Source organism: Muscardinus avellanarius, assembly GCF_963383645.1.
Source record: "Muscardinus avellanarius genome assembly, chromosome: 10".
Taxonomy (NCBI): Eukaryota; Metazoa; Chordata; class Mammalia; order Rodentia; family Gliridae; genus Muscardinus; species Muscardinus avellanarius.
This window is the reverse complement of record NC_137796.1, coordinates 110,893,517-110,909,897: the sequence shown is the minus strand read 5'-3', so window position 1 is coordinate 110,909,897 and position 16,381 is coordinate 110,893,517. Positions and strand designations below refer to the sequence as shown.

The window sequence follows — 16,381 nt, the reverse complement described above, 5'->3', positions numbered from 1 at the left end:
CGCACACTTGTCATCCCAGCATTTGGGAGGCTGAGACAGGATGATTGCGGTTCGCGGCCAGCCTCAGCTACTTAGTGAGGCCCTTTGCAACTCAGAGTGAAACCCTGTTTCAAAATAAAGAATAGGCCGGGCGTGGTGGCGCACGCTTGTAATCCCCGTGCTTGGGAGGCGGAGACAGGAGGATCGCGCTGGTTCGGAGCCAGCCTCGCTGGCTTAAGAGACCCTGTTTCCACATAAAAAAGTTAAAAAATAGGTCTGGGAGTGTAGCCCGTGGAAGTGTATCCCGGAGGTAGAAGGGCTTTCAGGAACCCCAGTACCACCAAAAAAAAAAAAAAAAGTAAAAAATGAAATAGGGCTGGGGATGTAGCACAGAGGTAGAATGTCCCGGTTAGATCCGCAGTAATACACGCACACACACACGCACATGCTCTAACACGGCCTTGCTACGTCATCCAGGCTGGCCTTGAGCTCCTGGGCTCACGTGCTGCTCCTGGCTCAGCTTCTCACGTTTCTGGGACTACAAATGTGTGCTACCATTTTTCTTCTCACGTGTGTCTGTAAAAAGGGGTTGATATAGAAAGTGTGTGAACTAGAATATCTAATAGTCCACAAACCCACCAGCTCTCTTACAAACCCAAACAGCATACTCTGGCCCTTGGAATATGTGTGAAGCGTTTCCATGCTCGCAGCCCCAGCCCTTTCAGGCTACTCAGTAGGGAAATGGGATTCCACTGCGTCCAACTGAGTGACACATGCGATTATGATCAGCTTTCCTAATGGCTTTATTCACGAGGTCCAGTAAGTACTATTAAGAATCACTGTTCATTAATCCAGGCACGCAAATAGCTCTGTAATAATCCAGTCAGCCCGTATTTCCTCTAGGTCTCCAGTCCTCGAGCCAGGAGCAGACTGGATGAGGGAGGGGCACATCCTTGCCATGGGAAGGGAATGGAGAGCACCAAAGCGCTCACTCATTCGAGGAATTATTACTCCGCAGCCAAGTCGTTCCTTCTCTGCAGCCTGCCCCATGCTATCAGTACTGCGCACATCGCCCTGGATTTACCAGTGTTTGCGTAACTTATCTCTGCTTTGATTTGGTGAGCTGCTCAAGCGCGAGAGCTGCGTTTTTATTCATTATATCCCCTGTAGCAAGCAGCTGGCGTCTGGCGGTGCTGTGAGTGAGTGCGGAGGGCATGCTGCGGGTGCAGGCCAGGCGCGGCCATGGCGGGCAGCGTGGCCTTCACTGGGGCCCCTGGCCCTCCACCGGGCAGATGGTCAAAGGACCCAGGTTCTTTCCGCCATCATGTGTCCCGGGGCCAAAGAGAGGCTGAAGAGGCCCCGAGGGAGAAAAGTTGGAGAAAGTGTAGATGTGGGACCTGGCTGTCACGTTGTAGAAGGAGATGTCTCCAGTGCCCCAGTCCAGGAAGATGCCCACGCGCTTGGGGGGCTCCCTCATTTGTAGGCGGGTTGGAGGGAAGGTGGACGCTTGGTACTCATTTCTCTTCGTCATCATCACCACCCAGTAGCCATTCTCTGGCGACAGGGCTGCGCTCCCCTTCCTGCTCACCGAGGCCTTGCACACTCCCAGGACCCAGGCCGTCTTGTCGCCAACCTCCACCTCCCAGTAATGGCAGCCGGAGGCGAAGCTGGGCAAGCCCAGGGTGATGATGCAGCCGCTGAACCTTTCTGGGCTGGTGGATAGCCGGTCCGCCTTGTGTCCAAGTTTCACGCTCTTCATATCATCAGAGAAGACGAGGTTGGGGTGAGCGGTTGCTGGATCCAGGGTCACGGCAGCTGCAGAGAGAATTAGAATCCCTAGCTGGGGGCCCGAGGGCAACGGCCCCCAGGGTCTCCGCACCTCTAGGAAACAGACATGGTGCCTTCGAGGCTGTGGGGTGGGACCCGGGCCCGACCAGCCTTGATCTGGACACTTACTGGCCTGTGTCTGAGCATCAGTCAGCGCTGGAACTGCAGAGAAAAAAGAGGTGGGAGAGCTTCCTGAGTATTCCCGTTCAGAGGATAACGAACGGATGACATTAGCCCCAGAACGCAAAAGACAAAGCCTTCGCTGGCTGCTTAGGGCCCTGCATCCTCCGCGTGTGTGACCCCAGGTCTACCAGGACCCGTGCCCACCCAGGAGGCCGGGCTAGTGGCTGACTTGCCAGCGAGGCAGCTACAAAGCCTCTGCAGTGCTGCGGGCCCCGTGCAGCTTTTCTCCTGTCTCTGTTCAAGATATTTTCCTCTCTTCTAAACAACATCCTGAAATCAACTGCCCAAGGGTCCCCCAAGCAACCTCTGGGCAGCGCCACCCCACCACGTGCTCACCCTTGAACGTTTTCAACTCAGAGCACAGCGTTTCTAAGAGGGAAGAACGGAGAGAAGCTAGGTTAGGGCCCGGAATGGCCGGGAGCCGCTTAAGGCCTTGCGTGTGGAGGAGGGGGGCCCGCGGAGGTGAGCAAGCCCCCCCTCTCCCCAGCGCTCACCCGAGAAGTGCCGCATGCTCTTCTCCACAAACTCGGCCTTCTGGTAGAGCAGCCGGATCTTTTCTCTCACCTCCGCAGGAGTGGCCCATGGTTCAGGGACAGTCACGGCCTTGGCCCTAGAGACAAGAGACTGTGGGGCAGAGAGGGCTGGAGCCAGGGGGTGGCCGGGTCCTTGTGAGCTGGAAGCGAGTGTGGTCTCCCAAGGGCACACCAGCCCCACCTGGACTGTGCAAGGAAAAGACCGCCCTGAGCCAGGTGGTGGAGGACACCCGTCATCCCAGTACTTGGGAGGCTGAGATACGAGGATTGCAGGTTTGAGGACAGCCTCAGCAAGAAGCAAGCCTCATCAATCTAGCAAGACCCTGTTTCAGAATAAAAATGCAATGGGGATGGGGGTGTAGCTTGGAGATAGAATGCTACTGCAAAAAAAAAAAAAAAAAAAATTCTTCCCTGGACTTAAGAGTTCTGAACACTGGATCTCAACTCTGGCCAGATTGACATCCACTGGTTTTAAAAACCACTGATAACAGCCAGGTGTGGTGGCGTGCACTTGTAATCTCCGCGCTTGGGAGACTGAGACAGGAGGATTGCACATGTTCGAAGCCAGCCTCAGCTACTTAGTGAGGCTCTCAGCAACTTAGTTAAGCCCTGTTTCCAAATAAAAAGCATAAAATAAGCCGGGCGTGGTGGTGCAAGCTTATAATCCCCGCGTTTGGGAGGCAGAGACAGGAGGATCATGCAAGTTCAAAGCCAGCCTTGCTGGCTTAAGAGACCCTGTTTCCAAATAAAAAAAATATATATATATATATATATATAATAGGTCTGGCCTGGCATGGTGGCACACGCGCGCTTGGGAGACGGAGACAGGAGGATCGCATTGGTTCAGAGCCAGCCTCGCAGACTTAAGAGACCCTGTTTCCAAATTAAAAAAAATATAAAATAGGTCTGGGAGTGTAGCCCGGAGGTAGAAGGGCTTCCAGGAACCCCAGTACCATTAAAAAAAAATAGGTCTGGGAGTGTATCCCAGAGGTAGAAGGGTTTCCAGGAACCCCAGTACCACCAAAAAAAAAAAAAAAAAAAAAAGCATAAAATAGGTCTGGGAGTATGGTTACACCCCCAGTACCACAAAACAAGCAAACAACAACAACAACAAAAAAAACCCGGGCTTGGTGTACACCTATAATCCCAGTGCTTGGGGGACTGAGACAGGAGGATTACTGGTTCAACACCAGCCTTAGCAATGTAGCAAGATCTTGTTTAAAAACAAAAAATAAAATAGGCCTGGGGGTGTAGCTCAGAGATAGAATGCCTATGGGCTCAATTTCCAGTTCTACTAAAATAAACTAATATCAAAAACCACAATAAGTTTATTTATTTTTATTATCTTTTTTTATGGTACTGGGCATGGATCCCAGGGGCTGTCTACCTCTGGGCTATGCTCCCAGACCTCTTTTATACTTTATTTGGAAACAGGGTCTCACTAAGTTGCTGAGAGCCTCACTAAGTAGCTGAGGCTGACTTCGAACCTGTGTAATCCTGTCTCAGCCTCCCAAGTGCTGGGATTACAAGTGTGGGCCACCACACCCAGCTAGTCTTTTTATTTATTTTATTTTATTTTATTTTGTTTTTTCAGGTCTGGGGATGGAACCCAGAGGCATTTAACCTCCGAGCTACACCCCCTGCCCTATTTTTTATTCTTTATTTTGAAACAGGGTCTCACTGAGTTGCGGAGAACCTCACTAAGTAGCTGAGGCTGTCCGCGAACTGAGATCCTCCCGTCTTACCCTCCCAAATGCTGGGATTACAAGCGTGCGCCACCATGCTCGGCTAGCCTTTTTATTTTTGAAACAGGGTCTCATTGAGTTGTGAAGGGCCTCGCTAAGTAGTTGAGGATGTTGGTGAATTGCTGTCCTCCCATCTCAGCCTCCCGAATGCTGGGATTACAAACGTGATCCCCACGCCTGGCTTCAAAAGAGTCTTTAAAAATAATAACCCTCTAACATGTGGGTCCCATCCAAGATTTTGATTTAATTGGTGGGTCTGTGGCCTAGATACCAGGATTCACAAAGCGTCCCAAGTGGCCGATATGTGGCCTCCTCCCATCTCTCTCCTGCTTTGTGCACTCATCCCAGCTCCAAGAGCTCCCCAGACTTGCCTGCAGACAGGACTGTGGGGCACCTTACATAAGGTGAACTGCCTGGGGCACGACACGTTCCTGCCGTTTCTTAGGAAGCTGCCATCTTGGTTCTGTAGGCAGGGCTCAGTGAATTCTTCCCAGTCTTCCACCCCATGCCCTCCCTCCAGCCTGGGCTCCTGTTGTTCCTGTATAAGTCCAGGATGGCCTCAGGAAGTGTCCAGAGTCGCAGGCCCAGGCACATCTGCAAGACACCCAAGGGGTACCCCGGAGGCTCTCTGTACCTGCGTAAGGTGACTCTGATGTCCTAGGAGACAAAAGAAGGAAGCCCTCGTTACCAGTCTCCTAGAGGCCTGCTCACTCCTGGCCTCTCCTCCTGGATTCCTGCATCCCAGCTGCTCCCTCCCCTTCCTGGATGCTAACTAATCTCCCAGGCAGAAACCCCTTCATGCCCCGCAGTGGATTTGCACCAGGCGCTGCTCACCACTCCTGGGCCATGCCAGGGCCACCCTGGGCTCCTGAGAGGGCCTGGGGCTGGGGCACGGGAGTCACCAAGGCCCAGTCCCTCCCCAGTCCTCGAGGGCCTTGCTCCCTGGCTCAGGAGAGCCGGTTCCCTGGGCGCAGTGGGCAGGGTGCCCAGGCCAGGCGCTCACCTGCAAGAGCTCCCACTCTGGCTGGCCTTGCTTGGCCTCCAGCTGCCCGATGAGCTCATGGAGGAGGGCGAGGTCCCGGGACGTGCGGGTACCGAAGGTCTCTTGGACCCGGCCAATGGTCTCATCCAGCTCCTCCAGCCAGGCCAAAAAGAGCTGCTCCTGCTGCTCCAGGAGCTGACACAGCTGCTCCAGCTGGCCCCGGATCCTCTGCCTCTGGGTTTTGGTTTGTTTCTGAGAACAGAGCACAGGAAGTGTGCCCAGAGAGTGCCCAGAAGCCCACCTCCTGGACCTGGTTAAGAGGCAGGCCTCAGTTTCTTGGAGGCCTGGACTTCTAAGCAGGGCAGTATTGTCTGGAACTTTCCAGAACAGACTGGGGGTAACGGGGCTACCCTTGGAAAGTGCTCTGAAACCTGGCATTTTGGGTTCAGTTGTGTCTCCTCTGAGACGCCTGTGTTGGGTCCCTCACCCCCCATACCTCAGAATGTGGTCTCAGGTGGAGATGGAGTCCTCACAGATGTATTAACCCAGTATGACCGGTGTCCTTACAAAGTGAGGCCCTTCAGACACGGAACCCCAGTGAGAAGAGGGCCGTCCGCACCGAGGAGGGAGCCCGGCAGGCCCTTCCCTCAGCCTGGCTCGCAGAGAACCCGCCTGCCAGCCGGCTGACTTCAGAGGGATGGGCTCTAGAACAGGGAGAATTCTGTGTATGACAGTCACAGGAAACCAAGATCCTGCGGTCACCTTCCTCCTGCCTTGAAAGCCATTGTGAAGATGGCCCCGGGGTTACACTGGAGAAGGCTGTGAGACCTCGAAGTGCTCCAGGTGGCCCCTCTCTACTCCCAAGTGCTGGTGTGAAGGAGATTCTGGGAAGTGCTTCTGAATAGAGCGGGCAGCCCATTTGTGTGGAGAAGTGTTTCCACCACCATGGCATAGAGCTCAATCACTGGCGCTTCTCTCGTCCCCTCCCCCTCTCTCTCAGTGCTGGGAATGGAACCCAGGGGCATTCTACCTCTGAGCTACACCCTCAGCCCTTTTTCTTTCTTTCTTTTTTTCTTTTTTTCCCCTGTAGGTCTAGGGATGGAATCCAGGGGCATTCTACCTCTGAGCTACTACCCCTGCCCTATTTTTTATTTGTGTGTGTGTGTGTGTGTGTGTGTGTGTGTGTGTGTGTGTGTGTGTGTACTGAGGTTCCTGGAAAGCCTTCTACCTCCGGGCTACACTCTCAGACATATTTTTATATATTTTTTATTTGGAAACAGGGTCTCTTAAGCCAGCAAGGCTGGCTTCAAACCTGCGCAATCCTCCTGTCTCCGTCTCCCAAGTGCGGGGATTATAAGCGTGCACCACCATGCCTGGTGTTTATCCTTTATTTTGAAACAGGGTCTCACTAAGTTGCGGAGGGCCTCACTAAGTAGCTGAGGCTGTCCGCGAACCGGGATCCTCCTGTCTCAGCCTCCAAATATTGGGATTACAAGTGTGCACACCATGCCCGGCTACCCCATTTTTTATTCTTTATTTTGAAACTGGGTCTTGCTGAGTTGCAAAGGGCCTCACTAAGTAGTAGCTAAGGCCGCCTGGGAACTGTGATCCTCTTGTCTCAGCCTCCCAAATGCTGGGATTAAAAGCATGCGCCACCATGCCCAGCTTACTTTTTCTTCTTTTTTCTTTTCTTTTTTTTGCGGTACTGGGGATGGAACACGGGCATTCTACCTCTGAGATACCCCCCCAGCCCTAGTTTTTATTCTTTATTTGGAAACAGGGTCTCACTGAGTTGCAGAGGGCCTCACTAAGTAGCTGAGGTCACTTTTTCTTTCATTCTTTCTCTCTCTCTCTGTTTTCAAACAGGGTCTCACTAGGTTGCTGGGAGTTTCAGTACTTGCTGAGGTTAGGAAGCTTCTTCAGAGATGTATCATGGTCTCAGGGCATCTTTCCTTCCTTCAAGGAGGCCCTTCAGCTTCATAGACTGGGGTTAAGACTTTTGTCACTTTTGGTTCAGAAGGACAGGACTCTTTAGTTCTTTTGAATCAAAATTTTCTCCTCACCTTTTGGTGCTGTTTCAGCCTCCCAAGCATTAGGATTACACTACACACATGTGTCACCATACCTGGCTAAAACCATGGTTTTGAAGAAAATATTTTTATTTGAATTAAAAAAAATCAATGTGGCTGGGCATACACTTGTAATCCTAGCATTTGGGAGGCTGAGACAGGAGGATCGTGGTTTGCAGACAGCCTCAGCTACTTAGTGAGGTCCCTTGCAACTCAGTGAGACCCTGTTTCAAAATAAAGAATAAAAAATAGGGCCAGGGGTGTAGCTCAGAAGTAGAATGCCCCTGGGTTCCATCCCCAATATGGCATATATATATATATATATATATATATATATATATATATATATATACATACACACATACATATACACATGTATATATACACACATATATATATGTACACACATACATACATACATATATGTTTTTTTATAATTCTTTTTTTTTTTTGGTGGTGGCACTGGAGGTGGAACCCAGAGGCTTTTTACCTCTGGGGTATACTCCCAGACCCATTTTTTATATTTTGTTTGGAAACAGGGTCTCACTAAGTTGCTGAGAGCCTCACTCAGTAGCTGAGGCTGGCTTTGAACCTGTGCGATCCTCCTGTCTCAGCCTCCCAAGCGCGGGGATTACAAGCGTGTGCCACCACGCCCGGCTGGTTTTTATTTTAAAAGATTATATATATATATATATGTATATATATATGGTTTTTATTTAAAAAGACAATAATAGCTGGCCACGGTGGCACACACTTGCAATCCCAGCATACAGGAGGCTGATATGGGAGAATTGCAGTTTGCAGGCAGCCTCAGCTATTTAGGGAGACCCTTTGCAACTCAGTGAAACCCTGTTTCAAAATTAAAAGGACTAGCTGGGCGTGGTGGTGCACTCTTGTAATCCCGTGCTTGGGAGGCGGAGACAGGAGGATCACACAGGTTCGAAGCCAGCTGTGCTGGCTCAGGAGACCCTGTTTCCAAATAAAAAATATAAAAAGTAGGTCTGGGAGTGTAGTCCAGAAGTAGAAGGGTTTCCAGGAACCCCAGTACCACCAAAAAAAAAAAAAAAATTAAAAGGACTAAAAAATAGGGCTGGGGGTGCAGCTCAGAGGTAGAATGCCCCTAGGTTTCATCCCCAGTACCCCCCCCCCCCACACAAAGACAATAACAACTATAAAAACAATAGAGAGGAGTGTTAGAATTCTAATGTGTTTTCTCCCTATTCTTCAGTCTCATCCCTTGGTGGCAGCCACTGGCCTCAGTTTCCCCAAGCCCTTTTGTGGTGAGATGAGGAAGTGCGCGGGTCCTCGGGGGCTCCTCCCTGCCAGAGGGTCTCCATTGTCAGGACGAGCTTGCCCTTGGATGCCGTTACTTCCCTGACCCCCAAGAGAGACCATCCGCTTTCCTGAGAACCCTCGGGGACCCCTGCACATTCCCGGTCCCTCCCTCCTCCCGCAGATGTGAACGGGCCTGGCCGCAGGCCGTCCCTGGCCTTACCAGCAGGCTCGCTGTCTCCCTGTCCCCCTGTGCTCTCTGCTCCTCCCCAGAGTTCCTCAGCTTCTTCAGGCGCTCCAGTTGCTTCTGAATTTGCTCCTGAGGAAAAAGGACTTCTTGAGACACACTGGGCTCGTCATCATTAGCTGGTGCCAACCCTGGAGAGGAAACTCTGCTTCCAGAAGCCAAGCCGAAGTGCTGGAATCAAGAGTATGAGGCTGGGTACTCAGGAAGGAGAAAGAGCTGGCCTGGTGGTGCTCACCCGTAGTCTCGTATTTGAAAGGCTGAGACAGGAGGACTGCAGGCTTGAAGCCAGCTGCAGCAATTTAGCAAGGCCCTCAGCCACCTAGGGGAACTCTGTTTCCAAAGAAAAAATAAAATAGGAGCCAGGTATGGTGGCGCATGCTTATAATCCCAGTACATGGAAGGCTGAGACAGGAGCATCACAGGTTTGCAGCCAGCCTCAGCCTCTTAGTGAGGCCCTCCACAACTTAGTGAGACCCTGTTTCAAAATATAAATTAGGGCCGGGCATGGTGGCGCCTGCTTGTATTCCCAGCATTTGGGAGGCTGAGACAGGAGGATTGGGGTTCACGGCCAGCCTCAGCTACTTGGTGAGGCCCTTTGCAGCTCAGTCAGACCCTGTTTCAAAATAATGAATAAAAAAATAGGGCTGGAGTTGTAGCTCTGAGGTATAATGCCCCTGGGTTCTATCCCTAGTACCGCCCCCACCCCCACACACACACGATGGGAGTGTGCTCAGAGGTAGAATACCCTTGTGTTCAATCCTCAGTACCAAACCCACAGAGAAACACACATGCTGGGGTGTAGCTTGGAGATAAAATGCCCCTGGGTTCCATCCCCAGCACTGCACACACACAAAGAAGCTGTCACTGCCGGGCGTGGTGGGGCACGCTTGTCATCCCAGTACTTGGGAGGCTGAGACAGGAGGATAGCAGTTCGTGGCCAGCCTCGGCTACTCAGTGCGGATCTCTGTAACTTAGTGAGACTGTGTTTCAAAATAAAGAATAAAAAATCAGGCTGGGGTGTAGTAGCTCAGAAGTAGAATGCCCCTGGGTTCAAGCAAAGCCTAGACGCGGTGAGAGTCCCAGGAACCCCCCAGAGCCCCTGGGTCCAGTCACGTCCAAAGCCAGACCCCTGGACTCCAAGCAGCGTGAACAGGCCAGTTCCCTGTTCGCTGGCCTCCTTTGTATTGTGCTTTTGCCACGACAGCCCAGTCCTGGCTAACACCCATATCCCGGAGTGGCTGGAAGATGAACACCGTCTAGCGTGACTGAGTCCCGGGCAGGGAGCACCTACCCTGTACTCCAGGGCGGCCTCCTCGATGGGGCGCACCCAGTGTCCTCGGTGCTCCTGACTCAGCCTGCAGATGAGGCAGATGGGCTCCCCATGGTCCTCGCAGAAGAGCAGCTGCACCTGCTTCCTGTGGCGCTGGCACTGCGGCAGGGGCTCGGGGCTCAGGCCCCCGGAGCACCCCTGTGCTTGCGAGGCCTGGCACTGGGGGCAGCTGGCCGGGCGGCTGCCGGCAGCCTCAGGGGCCCCTGGAGCGGCGAGGCAGTGGCTGGCATCGTGCACACAGGTACCACCCAGCAGGCCTCCTTCCTGGGCGCAGCAGAGGGCAACCGCAGCCTTGTCCTGTGAGCTCCCTGGGGACAGGGCAGCAGGAAAATCTGAGTGACACAGCCAAGATGTTTACGAGAGAGCCCAAGCCCCTGAGGCTGAGCTCGTGGTCAGATCTGGCCGCTTCCCAGCACGTCCTGCCCTGACTTAAGCCCAGTCAGGCAGCAGACAGGCCACTGGGCTGAGAGCTATGGGCGAGGCATCGCCCTGACCCCAACTGGGGGCTCTTTGCTAGATCCCATGCCTTCCCCCTGTGAGGACGTGGACCTAGCAGGTGATATAAGAGAGGGCAAGACGGCCTGCATGACACCCGCTTTGCCAGTACAGCCAACCCAGGTGGGCTGTAATTAGTGGCATCTAATTCATCCCTGGAATTATAGGTTAGGGCAGAGTACACGGTAAACGGTTGGAACGTTTGTGTCGAGTGAAGGAGCAAACGGGCTACTGCTCACAGCCAAGTAGCTCCCCTGCTCCCCTCACCATCCAGGATTCCCATCACATCTGCAAGCGAGACTGCAGCTAGACCTCCAAAACCATCTTCCCTTCTCCCTCGAGGTAGAATTAATTACTGCTTTCCCCCACCTCCTGCTAAATCCTAGATTCTCAGCCTCCCTTGCTAGCAGGAGCAGCCTGACCACATTCTAACCAAAGGTATGTAAATAAGATGTCAGCAGCAGCTACTAGAACTTCTAGGAACCTTCCCTAGGGTTTCCCCTTTGTTTCTCCATCTTGCTACCTAGAATGAGGATGTCACCATCTGAGACCATGAGTTTTACAGTAAACTTGTGGAGCAGAAAAACAGCAGGAGCCTGGGGTCCTCCTGGCCCCATGAAGCTGTCCCAGACCACCTACATGTGATTTATGCTAAAGAGGAACAAACTCGTTTAGACTCCTGTAATTTGGGGTGTTCCTGTGACTCACAAACAGACCTATTTTTTTTTTTTTTTTGCGGGTCTGGGGATGGAACCCAGGGGCATTCGACCTCCAAGCTACATACCCTGCCCTACTTTTTATTCTTTATTTTGTTTTAATTTTAATTTTTTGGTGCTACTGGGGTAGAACCCAGAGGCTTTCTACCTCCAGGCTATACTCCCAGACCTATTTTATACTTTATTTGGAAACAGGGTCTCACTACGTTGCTGAGAGCCTCACTAAGTAGCTGAGGCTGGCTTCAAACCTGCGTGATCCTCCTGTCTCAGCCTCCCAAGTGCGGGGATTACAAGCGTGCACCACCACGCCCGGCCCTTATTCTTTATTTTGAAAGTGGGTCTCACTGAGTTGCAAAGGGCCTCACTAAGTAGCTGAGGCTGTCTGCGAACCGCGATCCTCCAGTCTCAGCCTCCCGAATGCTGGGATGACAAGGGTGCTCCACCACGCCCAGCCAGACCTAATCTTGATTACTAACTTCTCAGTAAGAGAACTAGGATTTTGGTCAAGATCTCTCTTCCTCACTCCAAAAAGGCAAATGGTAGTGTCTCAGCACAATGACATCCTACCAGGGGGTATCTGTGGGGAGGGGCTATCTTTATCCAGTCTTTCCAGATTCTCAACCGGGGCCCAGGAAGCCCATGGATTCTAAACAACTTCTGAGGGTCTGAGAACAAGCTGAAACTTGATATGGCATCTTGTGATATTGTGTGCAAATGTATTTTTCAGGGTCCATGGCCAGTACCAAATTTGCAAAGGTACCCCAGGAGACACACATGTATTCCAGTGATATAAAAGCAGTAGGGATAAAAGGAAATTCAGGGGAAACATCTGTACAGACCACCATTGCTAAGAATGTGAGATCTTCTGGATTCTGGGCTTCCTCCTCACCTGAAGTTGACGGCACTTCTGGATTTGAGAACTTGCAGAGCACGCCATCTGGCCTCTTTCCCAATGTCTCAGGGGTCTCTGGGCCCCCAAGTCCATTTTTCTCCTGGGACGCTGTGGATTTTTCCTCACTAGCCAATGGTACATTGGAAAGTGTATTCCCGAGGGTTTCCCCTGGCAGGATCGTAGACCATTCCTGGTTCCTGGAGCCCTTCTCCAGAGACACAGTAGCCCCTCCGTTCAGAGTGGCTACTCCCCTGGGGATGGCTGCTGAGTCTGGATCTCCACTTCTCATTTTCTCAAGAGAGGTCAGTAGACTTTCTGGATTTGGGTTTTCTCCAGAAAAAGTGGTGAGTTCGAGGCTTCTGGGACGCCTCTTTCCTGAAGGCAAATCGACTTCAAAGTTCTTGGGTTCTCTTCTCCCCAGGGACCCGCTGGACAGCCCCTGGAGCCTTCCTGTGGAGCTGGCATTCCTGCGGAGCGGGGCACTTGCCTTCCTCTCCCTGCCCCCCGGCAGCTGGGCAGGGACTGGGCTTCTCCTGGCGAGCAGCTCTATGTTCCTGGCCAACAGCTTGCCCTGCACGTCCAGGACGTCGGGGCCCTTCTGATCCCTCCGTCTGCTCTGGGACTTCTTCTGGGTGCCCCTCCCCGCCTCAGGCTGGCTGGACGGCCCACCACTGCCCTGCTGCTGCCGGTCACCTTCACAGCCATCCGGTACTTTGAAGCTCTTGGCTCCGCTCTCCTCAGGACACGCACCTGGGGAAGTGGCACCGACACTTTTTCGTGCCAGACAGTCTGGAAAGACAACCAGATGCAAAGACATGAAGCTGTTGACTGAGAAGGAAGAAAAACAGGATCCTCTCAAATTACAGAAGGTAAAGCACAGCACATTCCAGACAGTGCTGCCCTGGGAGCACGTGCCTGTAGCCCAGTAGGTGGGAGGCTGAGACAGGAGGATCACAGGTTCAAGGACAGCCTCACCAAGTAGTGAGGAACTAGTGACACACAGACGTTTTAAAATAAAACAGGGCTGGGGGTGCAGCTTGGAGGTAGAATGCCTTTGGCTTCAATTCCTAGCATATATGTGAAGAAAGGACATTCTTTCTAGACAATTACCACTAAGTAAGCACACACTCGTGCTCTACTATGTTTTCACAAACAGCACCTTTCAAACATTTTTTTTTTTTTTAGGTACTGGGGATGAAACCAAGAGGAATTCTACCTCCAAGCTATACCCCAACACTATTTTTATTCTTTATTTTGAAACAGGGTCTCACTGAGTTGCAAAGGGCCTCACTAAGTAGTAGCTGAGGCTGTCCTCAAACTGCGATCCTCCTGTCTCATCCTCCCAAATGCTGGGATTACAAGCATGCACCACCACCTGGCTCTTTTCAAACTTTTTAAGTAAGAGAAATAACTTATTTCAAATAAGATATTACACTAAATAAGATATAATAAAACTAATAAATGAAAACTCTGAAAGCCGGGCGTGGTGGCGCACGTTTGTAATCCCCGCGCTTGGGAAGCTGAGAGAGGGGGATGGCGCAGGTTCGAAGCCAGCCTCAGCTGGCCTAAGAGACCCTGTTTTCAAATAAAATATAAAATAGGTCTGGGAGTGTAGGCCGGAGGTAGAAAGCCTCTGGGTTCCACCCCCAGTACCCCTAAATAAATAAATAAATAAATAAATCTGGGTGTGGGGGTGCACACTTGTAATCCCTCCCAGCATTCGGGAAGCTGTGATAGGAGGATCACAGTTCATGGACAGCCTCAGCTACTTAGTGAGGCCCTCTGCAACTTAGTGAGACCCTGTCTCAAAATAAAGAATAAAAGATAGGGCAGGGGGTGTAGCTCGGAGGTCAAATGCCCCTGGGTTCCATCCCCAGACCTGCAAAAGAAAAAAAAGGAAAAGAAAGCCGGGCGTGGTGGCACACGCTTGTAATCCCCGCACTTGGGAGGCAGAGACAGGAGGATCGCGCAGGTTCGAAGCCAGCCACACGCGCTGGCTTAGGAGACCCTGTTTCCAAATAAAAAAAAAATGTAAAAATAGGTCTGGGGGTGCAGCCCGGAGGTAGAAGGGCTTCCAGGAACCCCAGTACCACCAAAAAAAAAAAAAAAAAAAAAAAAGGAAAAGAAAGAATAAAACAAATAGGGCTGAGGGTGTAGCTTGGACCTAGAATGTCCCTGGGTTCCATCCCTAATACTGCAAAATAAACAAACAAACCTGGAAAGCATTTCCAATGTAGTCTTAAAGTCTAGAAATAGAAGAAAAGTTCAAACACAAAAGAATATTTCTTTAAATTGACCATGAATTAAATGTCCCCCCCAATTTCAAAAAGTCTTCTTTTGTGGTATTAGGGATTGAACTTGGCATTCTACCTGAGTTACACCCCAGCCCTATTTTATTTTTTATTTCGAAACAGGGTCTAAGTTGCAGAGGGCCTCGCTAAGTAGCTGAGACTGGCCACGAATTTGTGACCCTCCTGTCTTAGCTGCCCAAGGACTGGGATTACAGGCATGCACCACCACGCCTGGCTAGAATCTCAGCCATTTATTTATTTATTTATTTATTTATTTATTTATTTATTATTTTTATTCTTTGCAGTACTGGGGATGGAACCCATGGGCATTCTACCTCTGAGCCACACCCTCAGCCTTTTTTTTTATTTTGGTGGTACTGGGGTTCCTGGAAGCCCTTCTACCTCCGGGCTACACTCCCAGACCTATTTTTACATTTTTATTTGGAAACAGGGTTTCCTAAACCAGCGCCCGCGGCTGGCTTCGAACCTGCGCGATCCTCCTGTGTCTACCTCCCAAGCGCGGGGATTACAAGCGTGCGCCACCATGCCCGGCGCCTTTTTTTTTTTTAATTCTTTTTATTTCGTGAAACAGTGTCTCAATGAGTTGTGAAGGGCCTCGCTAAGTAGCTGAGGCTTTCCACAAACTGCGATCCTCTGGTCTCTACCTCCCAAATGCTGGGATTACGGCCAGCTAAATCTTAGCCTTTTAAAAAGCCACCAGGAGCCTGAAGGAGCTTTACTAAGCCAGATACAGAGGCCAGAGAGGGACAGGGTGTGCTTGACCCAAGCTGCTCCCTCGCTGCTCCCTCAGCGGGAGCCGCCGTCTAAGCCCGCCTTCCCTCCTCCTCTGCAGCCAGCAGCAGCCCTGGCCCGAGGGCGCTGGGCCACTCACCCTGGCCGGCGGCCCTGTGCAGCTCCTCTGCCAGGAGGCGCTGGTTGGTGGCCCGCAGGACCTGCAGGGCCAGCTGCACGGCGTGATTCTCCCCGTAGTGGGCGAGCATCAGCGTGGCCAGCTTCACTGGCCCGGCCATCTGGAGGTGGCCCCGGGGGATGCGGGGGAGCTCCTTCTCCAGGCTGGTGTTCTGCAGCTTGAACTTGAACTTCTCAAAGTCGTAGGGCACCAGCTCCTCCAGGGCACTCAGCAGATGGTCACTGAGAGTCTTGGCCATGGTGCCGGCCAGGAGAGACTGAAGCAGCTGCCTGGCTTCTGGCAGAAGAAGTCCTCTGACTTGGGACCTGAGAGGCAGCTTGTGAAATAACGGGAAGAAAAAAAAAAAAAACAACCAAAGCCCAAACAGGAAATGTTACACGCTTTTGTGGGAACTAAAATGAAGGGCGTAGGTGTGTCCAGTGTCCACGCTGCTGCCATGTCTGCTCACAGATGCAGAGGCTCTCCCTGCAGGGAGGGCTTCTCCTTGCCAGCCCGCAGCCTCCACAGTCGCCGCAGCAGCCTGTCCGGGAGGCCCTGGGATTGGAGTCCAGTCTTGCTCCAAGGACCCGGGGCCGGCAGAAGAGTAAGGACTGAGAGCCGTACTGAAGGTCAGCACCTCCTGCCACCTGCTCTCTCCCCACTGCTGGGATTTGTGGATCCCCTAAGGCCAATGGCAGGGCGAGGGACAGGCAGCGAAGGCCCCCGGCACGCTTTGCCCAGTCTGCCCATGAAGCCTGGAAAGGCGCTGCCAGGAGATGAGCCCCATGCCACCTCTGTCCATGCAGTTCAGCAACACGCCGACCTGGAAACGTGACGCCCGGGCCACCAGCGCCCGACTGGTCTGTTCCCGGTGCTGACTTGGCCCTCGCTCTCTGGGAGCTGGGGGGCT

The 16,381-nt window shown here is 52.1% G+C and overlaps 1 protein-coding gene across 1 annotated transcript; it reads right to left on the bottom strand.

Moving 5' to 3' along the window:
• Positions 1-1,240: 1,240 nt before the first annotated feature.
• On the bottom strand, positions 1,241-15,765 carry MEFV (MEFV innate immunity regulator, pyrin; the record flags this gene model as incomplete). The annotated part of the gene is made up of 7 exons (XM_080703978.1): positions 15,454-15,765; positions 12,268-13,059; positions 10,129-10,475; positions 8,814-8,909; positions 5,271-5,501; positions 2,484-2,613; positions 1,241-1,860 (listed from the first exon to the last, which is right to left on the bottom strand). The coding sequence occupies exons 1-7, from the start codon at positions 15,728-15,730 to the stop codon at positions 1,241-1,243; spliced, it is 2,493 nt and encodes an 830-aa protein (XP_080560104.1). The 5' UTR covers positions 15,731-15,765.
• Between the last annotated feature and the right edge of the window lie 616 nt (positions 15,766-16,381).